The sequence below is a fragment of the Amphiura filiformis genome, chromosome 9 (genome assembly GCF_039555335.1).
Source record: "Amphiura filiformis chromosome 9, Afil_fr2py, whole genome shotgun sequence".
Lineage (NCBI taxonomy): Eukaryota > Metazoa > Echinodermata > Ophiuroidea > Amphilepidida > Amphiuridae > Amphiura > Amphiura filiformis.
Genome location: NC_092636.1, coordinates 50369252 through 50387880, shown reverse-complemented (window position 1 = coordinate 50387880; position 18629 = coordinate 50369252). Strand labels below are relative to the sequence as shown.

The 18629-nt window shown below is 36.9% G+C and overlaps 2 protein-coding genes across 2 annotated transcripts in view; one reads left to right on the top strand and one right to left on the bottom strand.

Moving 5' to 3' along the window:
• LOC140161105 (small ribosomal subunit protein eS1-like) lies at nt 1-8388 on the bottom strand. Its single transcript, XM_072184497.1, has 6 exons — nt 8232-8388; nt 4790-4893; nt 4196-4383; nt 3442-3650; nt 1499-1608; nt 1-394 (listed from the first exon to the last, which is right to left on the bottom strand). The coding sequence occupies exons 1-6, from the start codon at nt 8291-8293 to the stop codon at nt 270-272; spliced, it is 798 nt and encodes a 265-aa protein (XP_072040598.1). The 5' UTR covers nt 8294-8388; the 3' UTR covers nt 1-269.
• Nucleotide 8389: 1 nt separating this feature from the next.
• LOC140160127 (uncharacterized) overlaps nt 8390-18629 on the top strand; it is a 75723-nt gene continuing 65483 nt past the window's right edge. Inside the window, exons 1-8 of the mRNA XM_072183405.1 lie at nt 8390-8504; nt 10872-10908; nt 11616-11823; nt 14714-14731; nt 15340-15445; nt 15932-16046; nt 17557-17693; nt 18308-18554. Coding sequence (XP_072039506.1) covers nt 11621-11823; nt 14714-14731; nt 15340-15445; nt 15932-16046; nt 17557-17693; nt 18308-18554 — 826 coding nt within the window. The 5' untranslated portion in view covers nt 8390-8504; nt 10872-10908; nt 11616-11620. The remainder of the gene's footprint in view (nt 8505-10871; nt 10909-11615; nt 11824-14713; nt 14732-15339; nt 15446-15931; nt 16047-17556; nt 17694-18307; nt 18555-18629) is intronic.

Genomic DNA, 18629 nt, shown 5'->3' with positions numbered 1-18629 from the left:
TTTGGTCATTCTTTTGTGTATTTATTTTGACCTACACATAATAGTATATGTGATTAAATTTTATGATGGTTAACCAATTTCTCTCACCATGCGCACAACATGTATTGTCACATACATGGTTAAGAAAAAAGTGATAGATCCAACACAATGGCCGGCTTTCTTTTCTGACTTCATCTTGAATGCCAAGAAATGCTATGGTAAGCACATGACACTAGATTGTATGTTGAGTTAATGGGAATAATATGATGTTCAGTTCAATGGTTGTAGCCTTAGACTGTCTCAAGGACTGGTGGTTCATATCCGTCTGGTCTCTCTACTTTCTCTCCTTCTTCTCCCTCCTTGACAACGCCACCTTTGCTTGCACCTTCCCCATGGAGTTCCATCAGTTTGCCAACTAAAATAGGGAAAATGAGAAGAAAAGATCAAGTTAATACTATGTCTTTATAGGTGATACTACACCCTTGATAAATTTAGACTATTTTTGCATTTTCACAAAAAAATAACACCCTGGTAACAAAGTTATGTATATTATAGGGGCAAGGAATCCAGTTACTACACTGGAATTTCAGTGACTCAAGACAAGCGATACGTTGATTATGATAAGAAAAGAGGTACCGCTAGAATGTACCTCATTTTTCAACATATAAATGAACCACTTGTCTTGAAATGTGAATCACTGAAATGTCAGTGAAGTAATTGGATTCCTTGACCCTATAATATACAACTTTTGTTACCAGTGTGTAGTTATTTCTTGAGAAAAATGCAAAATTAGTCACAAAATTGATCAGGGGGTGTAGTACCACCTTAAGCGCAACAAGTCATGCAAAGTGAATTTTTAGTATTTTCTACTTCAATCATTAAACATTCTTTTCTCATTTGTAGGCAACACTATCTGAAGTTTGTGAAATTTGTTTACATTACAAAGAGTGCTACACAATAAGCCCATATGCAATTTCAGATCAATGTGCATTGTGTGTAATATCCACGAGAGATAAACATTGAGGACTCGCCACAATATTTCAATGAGGATGAACTTTGCACCTGTACAAGGGAAGTATTGATGATCTAGCTAGAAACTACAAGCGTAAAAACAGGCAAGTCATGGGGGAATCCCTTTCAGGAGCGGTTCATCACACGCATCGGCAATGGAGGAGATTGGGTTGTTCATCTCTCAAATAGACATGCATGATGTTGATGTGCAGTCCAAGATTTTCTGAAATGGGCTCAAAACCTTGATACATTGACATGTGTGATGTTGACAGACGAGGTCAAAGGTCATCTTGGGATTACTTGAGGTCATTTTGCAAATATGTTAATTTTCATTATATTTTTGCACCATGAAAGCATGCGAACCACCCTTGCTGGGGACACAATTTACGCACCACATTTACTAATCTACTGGTACTTGATAATTTCCTTAGTTAACCATGGTAGTTTCTTTATTCTCCAGTATTTTGTCACCAATACCTCAAATTAATCACAATTATTCATAACTTACCATCAAACTTTGGCTTCTTGAGGACCTTGACCTTGCGTACATGAACATCATGGAGTGGGTAGATGCTCTGGCATGCCTTCTCAATGTCACGACCTATGCTGTCTGGGATCCTTTAATGAAACAATATCACAGATACAAAATCAGTTTCTTTGTTATGAACACCCACCTTTGCAACTCTTCAATACATGTACATGGCAGAAGTCCATAGTGTGACATATGTGATGCGATCAAACAAAATCAGTTGGAACTCAGAAATATTAAATTTTCAGTTAATACTTATAGGATAGTAAATAGCATTCATAAAGCTACATTTTGCAGAAAACCCCATTGAAATCGAATAACAAGTTCCAATGATATGAGCCATTAAAGAGTTTGCAAAATAAGAGGAAACAAAAGGTAATATTTCTCAATATCTCTGGATCTGGATTGGTCAATATTTCTGAGTTCTGACTGATTTTGCTTGATCGCATCACATATAGTCCATAGTGTGATATTCAGTTGATTCTTGCTATGACACCTGAAGACATTGGCAAGAATCATTTCACAAATGTGATGTTTCAACTTGGAGCAGTTTAATAGGAGAATTAACTTTTCATTTGCAATCAGTTCACACCACAATCATCCCCTGTAAATAAGTTCCACACCTGTTATTGTATTGAATGTCAACTGCAGATATGTTAGCTTACTATGCCTGAATGCTAAATATATTTGCTATTTAAATGTTCTTTAGGGACCCCCAATTTTGCATTTTCTGTCCCGAGCTTTTGGACCCAGCGCTACCCTTGAATTACAGAAATAACCTCACATGACAAATAGTATAATATTTACACAAAAATATCCTAGTACTATCATTGCAGTGTATTCAATACAAAATGAAGTTTTGAACAAACTTGTAATGTAGCTCACAACATTTGTTTTAAGGGGGTACTACACCCCTGTGGTAAATTTGGGGCTATTTTTGCATTTTTCTCAAAAAATAATAACACACTGGGAATAAAAGTTGTGTATATTATTGGGGCAAGGAATCCAATTACTACACTGAAATTTCAGTGACTCAAGACAAGCGGTTCAGTATACGAGGGGGTATCCAAAAGTTTTTGACATCAACCAGAAGCGAAGGAGCTATATTGATGAAATTTTGTCAGTGTAATTACTAGTCCTTATGTACATTATGGTCCAAAAATGGTCTCATAAGAATGTTTACTTTTTTTACAGGTGGCGCCAGATGGGCAGTAGGCGATAACCTGTAAAATGGTGAAAATTGAGGCACGCAGCGTGATCAAGTTCCTGCATTTGAAGGGTTAGGCCTACATTGCTCAGAAAATCTATGATGAAATGAAAGCTATCTACGGTGATGATTGCCCATCATATGGCACTGTTGATTTTTGAAAAAGGACTTTCAAAACTGGCCACATGTCCCTCACAGTGGACGTCCATCACTTTCGGATGATGCGCCACTGTGAAAAAATTCAAGAAAGTGGAGGAGCTTATCATGAAAAGATTATGCGCCTACTGCCCATCTAGCACCACCTGTAAAAAAAGTAAACATACTTATGAGACCATTTTTGGACCATAATGTACATAAGGACCAATGATTACACTGACAAAATTTCATCGATATAGCTCCTTTGCTTCTGGATGATGTCAAAAACTTTTGGATACCCCCTCGTATATGATAGGAAACGAGGTACATCCTAGCGGTACCTCTTTTCTTATCATAAATAACAAACCGCTTGTCTTGGGTCACTGAAATTCCAGTGTAGTAATTGGATTCCTTGCCCCTATAATATACATAACTTTTGTTACCACTGTGTTATTAGTTTTTGAGAAAAATGCAAAAATAGACACAAATTTATCGAGGGTGTACATGTAGTACATGCAAGTTTGTCTCAAACTTACATATATCTGACAAAGTTCCCCACCATTTTTGGTTTCACACTTACAATTTGTTGACAACTTCTTTGAGGTCATTGCTACCACACTCCCTCTGGATGATATCAAGCATTCTCCTGCGGATCTGTCGCACCTGTTGACTCTGAGCATAGGATGTCTTCTTGATCTGGTTTTGCCTCCTCTTGGTGAAACCAATACAGAAGATACGCAGCAGGTAACCATCTGTTGTCCTCACATCCACGTTGGCATCGATCAGGGTCTAAATGGAAGGAAAGAAACAATGATGGTAATTACTTCATGGGAGCAATGGGGGCAGGAATTCTGTGGGTATCATAGACCACTATTTTTTCATGATGTGTGCATCATTTGGGACTGGTATGTCTGTAAATTACACTGGGAAAAATAGAAAAGACCAGTAAAATCTACTCACTGATATAGATTCGAGGGGGGTGGACATGTTAATTTCCTTAATTTGAAAAACAAAACAAACAAAACCACCAGAATTATAGGACATAAACAATATTATAGGAAGAGTTCAAAAATATACCGTAGGAAAAATAGGGCTGCGTGAAGCACTGCCAATTCAAAATTACGTTGCACCTCAAAATAGTGTAATATTCAGGTATGAAAACAAGCACTGACAGAATTTCCTGAAACTGCTTTAACGTTTCCTGAAAATGTGCATTTCCCTATACTTTGTTCAGGGAAGATCCAAGCAAAATGTCCTGAAATCCATCCCTGAATATAGCGACACAAGATGGAGAAGTAATTTTGATAACAGCTTGAAAGCATGCGTCAACCTACCTGCCACTTCTTGACCATGGAGCAGTACTTGTCCCTGGTCAAATTCATGCCGTGGAAGTTAGTCAGGCAGTTCTTGCCTTGCACATCCTCTACAACCAGACGGAACTTGCGGAAGGCTACTTCGTCGTTCTGAAGGTCAGCCAAAGAGACCTCAAACACACGTCCCTTAAGAGCATCGGATGCAATTTCTGTGTAAGATTAATAATCAAGAAACAGACTTGGTTAATGATAGATCACAAGATTCAATGGGTAGCAGGTATTCCCAGGTAAGAGTGCAGACCTTTATTTTTTAGGAGCTCAGTCACTCCTGAGCTCCTTGACTTTCTCCTATTTAAGGAGAGTTATTTATTGAGCTCCTTGTTCTTTCTTGTTCCTGTGATTTTGATGCTGACAATTTCTAATTGAGCTCCTTGTTGCGCTTCTAGACAAGTCCAGGAGTGTGATAACTGTGATAACTTTTATCAATCTATATTAATGTTGTTGCACCTGAAAATTACAATCATAATTTTCACAAATTTACCCAGTACAATCGTGTCACCAAAAATTACTTGAAACTCTTGAAATGAGATACAGTGGTAAGCAGGCTTCACTTACTTGTTCCTTGCGTCCTTGTGCAGAGTGTCTTCCCAATGTTTCTGATGTTGAACATAGCAGGGGCTTTCACATCATACCATTCTTTCTTGGTGAAAGGGTCCACACTAGAGAAGAAAAACAAGAAACCTTACAATTAGGCACACAGTGATGTCTAGGTAAGAATATTAAACCTTAGGCGATGAAAAAGCAACAACCCAATCCACCATTCTATGGGCTGAATGGAAATGAATTGTTAGTTTCTTAAAATGCAAATCCATATCAAATTTTTCACATTTGCTAAAATTTCATTATTTCTATGATCTTTTTCAACAAAAAATAGTAGAGTTTTTGTAGTACCGTACCAAACTCTTCTTCAGGCAATCTGAAGATTTTAACTTGGCAGTTTCATGTTATTAAACAGGGATATCAGTGTATGTCCAGCAACAGGCAAAAACTGAAAAACTATGTGTGTGAAATTGGGCAAAAAGTACCCAAATTAAACAGGCTGAATTAAATAAGTTTTGACCAAAAAACAAACAGAAAAAAAACAAAACTGAAAATTCTAATGCCTGTACATGTATAAAAACAGAAAACAAAATAGCAATGTATGTACACCAATTCTGCTGCGGCAATTAATGCGACGTAAGCCAGATTTTCATCACTTAAAAATACTATCTTATATTTTGCACTGAATTCTGTTATATTGAATTTTTTTGCATTATGAGATGAGTTGGTATCTTCCCTGCATGAGACTGCACCTTCCTAAAAATAACTGAAAAAAACTGAAAATGTGCGTGAAATTGGGCAAAAAGTACCAAAAACGGGCTGAAATTAAATAAAGTTGCGGAAATTTTAACTATATAAAAAAAACTGAATTCAGTTTTAAACTGAAAATTCTCATGCCTGATTATTCTTCATGATCACTGGATCCAAACTATGTCTGTAGAGTGTAGATCCATTGCTCATTGAATGCTCATGAATACTTTGTGATGCAAACACGTAAAAATTGGTTATTAAATCATGGAATGTTTCATGGCCAATTGACCTTTTCGGCAAATCCTATTTTCATTTATAAGCCTTTGCGAGAACTTGTCATTTTACGTCACGCCAACTAGCAATGCGCAGTAACGATGTTCGATAAATGATGTGTGCATCAGCGCAGATCGGCGTGACCTTAAATGACAAGTTCTCAGGTGTACTAGGAACAGGCTGGGATTTACCGAAAAGATCAAATAAGTGGCAATTCATGTATCTGGTAAGTCCATTACTGACACACCTTCATTTTTGAGGAGCTTGATTGCACCAGAGCTCCTACAGCTCTCCTTAACAACATTTCAGAAGTACGATTTACTGAACTCCTCACTACTTGAATCCCTATGTTTAAAATTGTTGAGCTCCTTGTTGAGCACCGTAGTATTACTCCGGAGAGTGATTAAGGGATCTAAAATGAGCGTTTATTGCGTTTCGACAGTATTTTTTGTGGCACATGAGAGCACCTCAGACCTATCGAATTGTATTCTGAATACGAAGCATGTCTTTCTGATATCAAATAATTTTCATTTTTTGAAAATCACAATATAATACAAATTTTATGACAAATTATAAAAATTTGATATTTTTCAATTTTTGATATACAACAGTCCTCGGTAAATTATATAAATCTAATGATATATTCTTAAAGTGTATGTAGCAGGGGAAAAGTCGACGGTCAATTGAAAATTTTGACCTTTCATATTGAAGATATGGATTTTTTTCCCAAAAAGACGTAATTTTTTTGGGTGTTTTGGGAAAAAAAATCCATATCTTCAATACGAAAGGTCGAAATTTTCAATTGATCGTCGGCTTTTCAACTCACCTACATACACTTTAAGTATAAATCATCAGATTTATAAAGTCTACTTCAAGTACTGTTAAATATCAAAAATATCAATTTTTAATGATTTGCCATAAAATGTGTATTAAATAGCGAAATTTCAAAAATTCAAAATTATTTGATATCAGAATGACATTCTTCAGATTCAGAATGCAATTCGATATGTCTGATGTGCTCTAATGTCCCAAAATAAATACTGTCCAAACGCTCATACCCCAGCCCTTAACAGAGTTCCTGCAATTTTCAAAAATGAAGGCTTGTATGGACATGTCATTGATACATGATACACGCTATATATCGCGTGTGATTGGTCAAGAGCTGGGTATAAGCAATATTTAATGCCCGGTGTCTAGGCTGTGCGATTGCTAGGTAGGGAAAATGAAGGAAATTCACATTTCATAAAAAATTCACATTTTATAATATTTTGCAGAAAACCTTTGTTTGACGAGTGCGTTTGAATTTGCTCACTGATAGTTTCACATTCTGGGCTAGAGACCATTGCATTCAAAATCTAGTCAGATTCGCTGAAGCATGACACCGTATAAAGCAATGCATGAATGTAAGTTCAGAAGTAAACACAGCTGATCACGACGGGTGATCACATCGAAAATGTTTCTAAAATTGCACTTCTTCAACAAAATTTTAGACCAGTTGTGCAAGATAGGCAAATTTAAAAGATACAGATCATACAGTTGACTCATCGAAATAATTTTCATCCAAATTTCAACATCGAAACAGCGATGAAAAAATTGCTGTAACTTTGGTAATATTTGTCCAAATTCGCCGGGGTATAAAAAGTATCTTGATCAAAAACATATTGCCTGAAACAGCACATGAATCATGATCAAAGACGTCATAATGAGCGGCACTGATTATTACGACTTGCCTTATTTGGATAACGAGCTACCGCATGACCGTATTTGGATACGATAGATAATTTATGTCCGTTGAAATTCCCTACACAGTTTTGTATGTGAGAATCAATCTTGATTCTTGCAGAATAAATTCACGGGAGATTGCAAATCAACCACATTTTGCACCAAGTTCAGTGTAAACTACAAAAGTTTGCGAGAATCAACTTAATTCACGCAAATCTGTTAACAAGAATCTTTATGAGAATCGATTCTCGCTGAAATTCTGACCCTGTACTTAAAATACGCGCTCGTCAAGCAAAGGGTTTACTGCATTATTTTATAATTGTGATAACATGAAATTTTACACCCCATTCAATGCATTTGGGATTGATTCAGAGGGATAAAAAATTTTCAGGGCCCCCTCCTTGTTGAATCAGCCCCCCCCTGTAACAAGTGTTTGTGAATCATGTGAATGGTCCCTTTAAAAACAGTACGGTAATATGCCACGATGCGGAGACGGGATTTGGTTGGGCAGTGCCCCTCACGCCAACAAACACATTGCACATTACAGTCACTGCTCCAATGGCTCAATCAATGCGTAGTGTTATCGCATTGAAATTTGGCGTGTTTATATCCACTCTTTTCAACATCATCTTACACTATTTTGTCATATTTTACGAATAAATAGTTAGAAAACATATTTCGCTAAGTCATTAGTATCTTATTTTTGACTTACATCTTCTTTTTGGCACCCTTCTTGCCACCTTTAGTCAATCGTTTATTTTTACCGACCGCCATGGTGGATCGTGGAAAGCGAAAAGGTCGAGGTCCGGAAAAGTGACAGTCTCATAACCAGTAGTGACAGTTCACTTTATTCCAATGACACACAGTGCAGTAACTGAACTGTGCCGTTATATGCGCCTGACCTGGTATCCCAAACAACACACAACAAGATAGAAGTTCGGACGCAAAATTTGTCGTTTGATTGCCACTGAATTTCTTACCGAAGGTTTGTCAAACTTATTCTGAAAGTAAATAATGAAGTCTAAAAGTGATTCGTCTTTGCGGAAAGTTGATAGTGAAACAGGTGATGAATTTAATATGAAACTGAAAACTGATTATAGTTGTTGTAATCAAATTAATGCCTGGCAAGTATGCCGAATTCTGCAGTGAAAATGAATAGCAATTTGTTTTCATTTATGATCTTGAACATCATGAACAATCTTTGAAAGACTTCCTACTGAATTTAGCTAGTTGTATTTAAATATCTAAAATGAAGTAAAAGATTAACTACTAGTACTCAGAGCTGAAAGTCAAAGGAAGCATCTGTCATGTTCGTGAACAAGATTTTAGTTACGGCATTGCGGCAGCGATCTTCCTGACCTTACTTTTTTTTACATAGATATTTTTTTGATAGAAATAGTAAAATAGAAATGTCAATATTATATAGGTGGATTTTTCAATTTGTGTACATCTATTCCTAGAACAAAATAGACAATGCCTGTTATTCCGCGCCGTATAGACGAGCGTATACATTATTTAATTAGCGTGTAATCGTGTATGTTGCGTAGTCGCGTATCGCAGATACATGCTAAATAAATACATGTACGCTCGTGTATGACACAGAATGACAAGTGCAGTTGGCGACTGTTCTAGGATAATTTTCATATTACAAAACTAAACTTTTGAACACTGACCTGACAGTTTCGTATGTCTTGGACGACATACTTTCTCAGAGTGATTGGTATCCCATCATCCTCTTAGCTGCTGGTAACACAGCTCCATCCCCAGGGGGCGTGGTCTTGAGGAGAGGGTCATACACGTGACTGAGATGATAGGCCCCTCGTCTCTGTTCATGACGGCAGGATCTCTCTTGCGAATCCATATTGTTCTAGGAATAGGATGTTCACAAATTGGAAAATCCACCTATAGTAGCCGAGCGGTTATAAAGGCGTTGGACTGTGAATCCAAGGGTCGAGCCGGGTTCGAAATCTTAGTAGGTCCGCTTGAGCTCAGCTGGCTCTTTGTGTAATTGAGCAAGGCACTTCACTCTACTTGCTTAGTGCTTCAGAGGGCACTTTAAGCCATCGGTCCTGTCAGGGCAGTGACACTCGTATTCAAACCCTGTATACTATAAAAAGTGAAGTCACTTTACGGCAGTTTGATTGACACATTGGCAGTTTGAGTGTCAGTTGCTAGGCATTTTCAGTACACATAGTAACGTTTAGAGCTACTTAGCCTAAATGTTACGTTTGTGTGCACTACGAACATTGCGCGTACTGCTTCAATAGTGAAACCCTGTATTTAATTGAAGATCCCGTATTTGATTGACAGTTGCTGGGCATTTTCAGTACACCAAATTTATCCAAGATGGCGGATGTCGAGTGCTATTTTACATACCGTACTCTTTCCAGCAAAAATATACCTGATTTAGCCAAAGTCAACATGGGTCATCACAGATAATATTTTCCTAGCATATTGAGCTAACTTCTCAGCTACCGTACAATATGATTAGTATTAATGGAAAGAAACAACCAAATGTTCGTTGTTTTTCGCATTAAATTTTTTTGAAACGACGACGTTAACATGCATCACCTCTTCCACAGGTCAACCGCTTACATAGCTTAAGCCATCACATGCATGAACGCGCATTGAGTGTGTCATTGACTTCATTTGCGCAAATGTGTGGCTTATCCTACATTTTGTATAGTAAATTAGTACTCGAGAATCCTTGGTCCTGTGTACATGTATTTCTGACATTAATGCAGTGTGCACATTAAATAACGCCTCAGGCTTTTCGAAAAGAGCAGGGGATCATCCTGGTACTGTTGACTGTAGGCCTACTTTAAAAATACACTCATCTACTAGTCTAGGTTCCAGAGTAAAAAATGAGTACAGCTTGTCTGTACGCAGTGGGATAATACTCACAGGGCTGTCAACTCTCACGCATTGGCCGTGAGTCTCACGCATTGGGTCACTTTCTCGAGCCCGCTGCTCAAATAATCATGGTACAAAATGAACATTGGAGTCGGCAAATCCCGGTACGCCCCTGTCTCACGCCAAGCAATTCCAAAAAGTTGACAGCCCTATACATATGAGGGAGGCACTACGGTAATAAGGAAGAAGAAGATTTCTATAAAACTGTTAGTTTTTACTGTCATGTGTCCCCGCATGTGTCCCCTTTTAAATTCGAGCCGAACAAATGAGGTATAGCAACAGAAAAATTTTTGTATTGCATTTTAGTGTTACTTTTTTTGTGGTAATTTTTTAGCTGTATTTTTTTCTGATAATTTTGAAAGAAAAATTTCCAAAGTATATAAAAAGAGTCAAAAAGAAATGTGTTACAAATACAATGTATCCTTTATTTCACTTGCAGATGTAGGAACCACCTGAGCTTGCAAGATGGTAGATAGGTAAGTGCTCGTTATTTGTTGTTATTATCAATCAGTATAGGCAGTTCATTGGGCATGGCATGAAGTGTCATAACATTATGAAACAGAAGCATTATTGGGATGGTAACACTAGTGGCATTAACTGGTATATAGTACAAATATTACAATGTTTTGATTTGTATACGATTGCTATTCAAATTGCAATATTGAATGTTAAAAGTCAGAAAGATGGTGCATAATTTGTATGCTTGCAATGATGGAATCAAGGGCTTTAATACAGCCAGCTGTGTAGGGAGTGTTTCACACTCTTAATTTGTAAATGCACACCCAGTTTTTGCCCACATGGCCTATACTTTGTACACAAATCTTTAATTTTCACACCCAGGTTTTTGAATTTACACATGTACCCAAACCTTAAAATCCTACCTAAGACCTTGAGTGGAATTGAATGCCCAGACAGTTCTGACATTCTGTACAAAGTATGCACAAAAGTATATCCCATACTTGACAAAGACTAAATTTGTATGTGATATGCCACATATTTTTTGTTCAAATCATGTAGTAAATCATACACAAACTTCAATTTTAATATTCTTCCATCATTTTGCCCCAATTGCTCATCACAAACTATGATTGGAAATACTAGGCAGAGGTGTTCCAAGTCTTCTGTACCAGTATTTTGTTTTGTTAGTTAGAATGTTTTGTTGTTTGTTTTCTGTATGAATTAGGGAGAATGACTTTCAGCCCCATGGGGCGGCCAACATGGATAATGTGCGGTCAGAGGTCAGCTGCGACTGGGTTTAATCGAGCAGAGATGCTCAAGGTCCAGAAAGAAATAGATCGCATCAAGAAAGTCTCTACTAGTGTAGCTGAACATAAAAGGGCAAGCAGTAAAGCGCTTGAAACACAGAAGAAAGTAGAAGGAGTTGGAATAGGGTAGGTTTTCTTGATTTGATTTTGTTTGGTGGTGAAACAATTGTGCAAAGTTGACCTGGGTTAGAGTTAATCATGATTTAACAATTGAAATTTATAATTAGGTAATAATATTATATAGTATTATAAGGATTTAATAATGAAAGTTGATGTTGAGTTTCCTGTCACATTTTTCTTGCTGAATGATGAGGTGACTCTTTCATTATTCATTATTTTTTGAACATTCATTATTTTTAAATAAAACACATTGGGCTTTTTATCACACTCAGTAAATAAGTAGGCCTAATAATAAGCAATGTTGAAGGCAGGAAAATGATGCTAGGTAAATTCAGAAGGTAGACTGAAAAAAGAAGACTGAAGTATTCAAAATAAATTATGAAATGGCAAAATACTGAATTAATTCTGTAAAATTACATTCTGACTCAGCATAAAAAAGGTGACACAGACAGGCGACGGGAAACTCAATATACATTTTCATTATTAGCCTAATGGTGTAATTGACCAGGTGAGAAGTGAGATAACAGTACGATTAAAGAAGACCATTCATAACAAATGATTCAGTGAACAATTATTAATTCTAGCATTTTGGTAAGAAATAAAGAGTCAGGCTATCATAAAATTATGCACCTATCCACAACACGAATTGCTGAAATTTGTGAGCAAATTTTATGGCTCCAAATCACCTATCCATTGCAAAATATGCTATATGAAACACAATCTTTTATAATATCTTCAGGCCCTATGGTCTTGCTATATTATTTTCAATGAGACCTGTTTCCACAAAGTGAGAGGAGAGTTGCAAATTTTTATGTTGAGTTATGTGAAGATTCATATAATCATATTCTTTGGATCATACATTGTAAGCTTTAAAATGATCTATAACTTGTCAGGGTTGCTCCCTCACTTTGGTCTTCAAAAGTCAATATTTCAATGAAGAATTTTGTTGTTTTCAGATACAATGCACCATATATATCTTCTTTCCTTCCCTAGCAACTGTCCGCTCACTTTGTCAGACAGGTCTCATTTATTTAATGTTGTAAAAATAAGGTGACTTAAGGGATCTGGAATGAGCGTTTTGAGTGTTTCGACAGTATTTTTTGTGGGACATGAGAGCACATCAGACATAACGAATTGCACTCTGAATACGAAGAATGTCTTTCTGATATTAAATAATTTTCATTTTTTGAAATTCACGATATAATACAAATTTCATGACAAATTATTAAAATTTGATATTTTTCACATTTTTGATATATGACAGTCCTCGAAGTAAATTTTATAAATCTAATGATATATTCAAAAGTATATGTAGCTGGGAGGAAAAGCTGACGATCAATTGAAAATTTTGAACTTTCATATAAGATATGGATTTTTTTCCCCAAAAGACTTAATTTTTATGCCTCCACCGCGAGGCATACTGTTTTTGCACTGTCCGAGCTTCCGTGCTTCCGTCCGGATGCTGTATCTCGGGCATGGATGGGCGGATTGACTTCAGATTTTCAGGATAGTTGGGTCATGGTCAAAAACTCTGGATGCTTTTTTTTGGGTGATGTTCAAGGACATATACTGAGGTCAAAGGTCATTTGAGGTCAAATTACTAAAAACTGTTGTATGGGCATGAAACTTGGTAGATACAGTCAACATTTAGAGCCAAATTTTTGGAAGGTCATTTCGGGGTCATCCGGGGTCACCCAAGGGTCATCTAAGGTCAAATGACTAAATATTGTCTTATGGGCATGAAACTTGGTGGGTACAGTCAACATTTAGAGTTAATTTTTGGAAGGTCATTTTGGGGTCATCCGGGGGTCACCCAGGGTCATCTAAGGTCAAATTGATAAAATTGGTCGTATGGGCATGAAACTTGGTAGGTACAGTCAACATTTAGAGCCAAATTCTTGGAAGGTCATTTTGGGGTCATCTGAGGTCACCCAGGGGTCATCTAATAAATCAAATAAATAAAATAAAATTGATCGTATGGGCATGAAACTTGGTGGGTACAGTCAACATTTGGAGCCAAATTTTTGGAAGGTCATTTCAGGGTCATCCAAGGTCACCCAGGGGTCATCTGAGTTCAAATTACTAAAAATTGTCATATGGGCATGAAACTTGGTAGGTACAATCAACATTTAGAGCCAAAATTTTGGATGGTCATTTCGGGGTCATCTAAGGTCAAATTAATAAAATTGGTCGTATGGGCATGAAACTTGGTGGGTACAGTCAACATTTAGAGCCAAATTTTTGGCATGTCATTTTGGGGTCATCCAGGGTCACCCAAGGGTCATCTGAGGTCAAATTACTAAAAATGGATTTGTACAAATTTAAATCGCCCCATGGTGGAGGCATCCCATTCGACGCCTTATGCCGAAAACCGCTGACGCTTCTTGTTTTTTTTGTGTTTTGGGAAAAATCCATATCTTCAATACGAAAGGTCAAAATTTTCAATTGATCGTCGGCTTTTTATCCCACCTACATACACTTTAAGTACATATTATCAGATTTATAAAGTTTACATCGAGTACTGTTAAATATCAAAAATATTAATTTTTAATCATTTGCTATAAAATGTGTATTACATTGCGAATTTCAAAAAATCTAAATTATTTGATATCAGAAGGACATTCTTCGTATTCAGAATGCAATTCGATATGTCTGGTGTGCTGTAATGTCCCATAATAAATACTGTCCAAAGGTTCATACCCCACCCCTTAATCTGTTATCAAAATTCTGTTATGTTGGGAAGCTATGAATTCTTGCTTTGCTTGGCTATGTTTTGCTTAAAAATATTAAACTGATGTTGCATTGTAGTTGAAATGTACTGCACATTTGAATTAACTTTTGCTTTTTGCTTTGCTTTTCTTTCATTTGCTGAATTTATTGCTTGTGTTGAATCAAGTCACAAGGTGCACAATGTGTAGGTATATTTTGTTGTTCATTTAATGAAAACTAAAGGGTAATTAAAGGCAAATAAAAAAACCCCTGAAATGTGTGTGTCCGCATTTGGATAGTGAAATCTCCAAGTGATTAAGTCTGTCCATTTTTGCCATAATGGTGACACGTAGGAGTGTATAATTTATGCTCAAAACAAGGATTTAATTTTTGCACTTTCATAATGTGAGTCGTAGTTGTAACTCATTTTATGCCAATTTGTGTTAAACTAAATCATAGATTTTAAATATTTAAAATCTATGACTAAATCAAGAGAGTTGTTGTCAATGTTTGTAACATTAGGTTCCACTGCCTTAACATGATTAATCATATCTCACCTCCTTTTTCAACCAGATCTATGGTTTTTGTTCACACCAAAGAAACAAAATATATCTTGGTTTTTAATTTTACTGGGGTAATGAAAAAAATATGAGTTTTCTTCTGATACTAAAATCTCAGTTTTTATGACAAATAATGACAAATAGATCATACCCCTGTAATAGTAACGAAATACATGACACAATCACCCCTTTATTCTATGCTGAGACTACCATAATAGTTGACAATGTTGTGGTCTTATTTTCACATAATTAGTGAATTGGCTATAGATTTTGGCAAAAAAGATATGCCATACCAGCGCAAAACAGAACCAAACTTCACCCCGGATTACCTGACCAAGCCTGTACCAGTGAGGAAAATTGTAAGTGCACTCAGAAGTAACATTGTAAAGACTTTGCTTATTATTAAATAGCCACATGAAGCTACATTGCAAGACCTTTCTCACTTAAAGTAACACTGTAAAGACCACCTCTTGGCAGGTAGATTATAGATCAGAGTCACCAAATCTTCAAATTTAGCAGATAGGCGAGATCTGCTTGTTCTCTGTTAACAAGGGGCAGTTTCCAGTGAATGGCTCTTTTCAGAGCCATCAGTAGGCAAGGGGCAGTCTACATGTCTCACTCTTAGGTACTTTGTCCTGAAGAAGTCAAAGCTACTCCTGACGAAAGCTTGACAGTTCTAAACTTGTCAGATGGCGAACCCGCTATAACCCACTAATTGTTATGAATTCCCGTCGTAAAAGCCTATCCCACAATTTATAGAACTCTTGACTATTCATAATATGGGTCCGGTTGTATGCCCCTGCATGGCACTTGCTGATCTACATATATTTTGTCCTACCGTACAGGAGCCAGGAACTGTGCCACCATATAACCCTCTGGATAAGGATCAGATGTTGGTACCACATACAGCTGCTTCCAAAAGAAGCCCTCACCATAAGGAGAAAACTACCACTACTCAAGGTACTGACTATTAGATTAGAATTGTTGCAATTCTTGCCATAGACCTACATAATGCTTACATATATTAGAAGTGAGAGAAATAAATGTTGCTCAAATAGGAATCTGCTCAGTGTGGCCTTGATAGCTTTCAGAAAGAATTACTATTCTTATTTTTCACTCACTTTCATATCATTATTTTGTATTTGTGTAAGAATGATTTATCAGTAATCACAGACGGTTGGATTTTGAGCAAAATCAATGTGTTAACTAGTTTTGTTACAAAGCTAATCAGCTCCCTCCCAATGTGCTATTTCAGTTGAAATCCACACACCCCTTATGGAGGGCATAACCTTAATCTTAGGGAGTATGAATTTCAAATTGGCTAACCTGAATGTGTTACTTGAAATTTACACACCCTGTGTGGGAGATTAAGGCCATGTCTTTCATAAGGGGTGTATGGATTTCAACTGTAATATGCCATTCTGAAACAAAATGAAGTCGTCATTAACATAGATGTTTTTCAAAGAGTATAATGAAACAATGTAATAAACCTTTTAACATCATCTGTCCTGTAAAAAAAGCATTTTCTTCCATAGGGCTTTCTCAATTTTGGTTTGTTCCCTTTTGATATAAGAGAGTGTTTGACTAAGAGTCAGTGAGCTTAGCTACCTGCTGTTTCATGCAATTTGCGTCAATTTATGCCCTTTATAAATTTAAGAGAGTATTTTGTTAAGAAAATTTGTGCCACACTGACTTTGTTGTTTAGAGATCACTATAATAGTGATTCTTCACCTGAATTAGGAATCCTCCAGTGGATTAGATCTTTAAAATTAAGCTGATGTTGCTGTTCGTAACAAAAATCCTTTTTGTTTGTGAGCATTTCAAGTCATTAAGCAAACAAAGAAGGCTGTGAAAATGCACTAAAACAAATACAACAAAAAATTGTTCAATTTTATTACATACATACATACATTATAAATATTTATATAGCGCTGCTACATTTAGAACGTAGCGCTCAAAACAAAAAACAAAAAACAAAGCAAAAGAAGAACATGAAGAAACAATAAATGAGAACTGCCTGTGAAGGCTACAAAATCTATGGAAACAAATGTGGCTTTAGAACCCTCTTGAAAATACCCACTGATTGTGATTCCCTGATACCAATTGGCAGTCTATTCCAGGTGCGAGGCGCGACATAGGAGAAGGTCCTGCGTTCAGCTGACATGAGTGTGTTGATTGTGTTGTGCTCTGTCAGGAGGGTGGTATCAGAAGCAGAACGCAGGCCTGCATGCGCAGGGCAGTGCAGGGAAACACAATCAGACAGGTACTCAGGAACACTCTTGGTGAGGCATTTAAACACAGTGACTAAAACTTTGAAATTGATGCGCTCTTCAACAGGGAGCCAGTGTAACTGCTTTATTAACCCGTGCAAACATGGAAAAGCTTATTGTTTATTTTGCAGTTTTATTAAACTAGGCAAGGAAAAAACATGGCTAAAGATCATGTATTTGTCAATCATTTTATTTTGCAGATATGAAGAAGCCTCGTGTTCAAACCATTGGAGTGACTCCAGTTAGAAGTACTGGTGCAATCAGGGAACTCAATGTAGGATTGCAGGGCAAACCTGTTATGCCAAAACAACAGACAGCAATTACTGCAATACAACAGGTATATGTAAAGTATAATTAAAGACATACATGATAGGCATAATAATAAATATGGGGCTAGAGAGCAAACCTGTTATGGCAAAAGGACAGCCAACAATAACTGCAATACTACAAGGTGACTCTTGTAAGAAGTACAAGTTCAATCAAAGAACTAAATGTGAAATTACAGGGCAAACCTGCTGTGGCAAAATAATAGGCAGGGTCAAATTGAAGAGTGTATAACATGTGTGTGTGTGTGTGGGGGGGGGGGGGGGGCATTGGCAGGCTTGCAGCGCAATTACATAAAAGCAACAATGTCACTATCAAATTTATGGTGAAACAAAGTGTACAAGTTGATGGTGAGATTGCAGGGCAAGCCTATTATGGTAAGAGAACAGACAGTAATTACTTAAGTCCAGTATCAGCTTAACGAGAGACTGCCTCAATTACTTGTGTCTTTGACTGCCCTCTATGTAGCTCTATTTCTCTCTCAGTCTCCATATGTCTGCCTGTCTGTATATAGTCTGCTTTGTCTATTTGTGTTCCTTTCCACCTTGCGTCACATGAGACATTTTTCATTTGACTGTAATTTAGACCCGATATTGACCCTGTTTCAATCCTAATTCTTTCTTCAAGGCAAATGTGGCATCATCAAAGCGTTCATCAACCATCACGGCAGCTTCAGATCTAGACAAAGTTTCTGAATCAACTACAATGCAGCAGCCAACAGTAGAGACCCCTGTAGTCCCTGAGGCAACCGAAGGCCCACCAGATTTGTCTCGTAAACCAGCTATTCTGGGTCAAGTTGGAACCATTGCATCTGTCAAGTTTTCAGCCAGAGCCAAACCTACAGCTGATGTAGAAATACCTAAGAAGAAGACAAGTAAGTTGTGATATGTTTTGGGTTCAACTTCCTTTCATTCAAAGACAAGTAAGAGACTAAATGGGACTTGAGTCA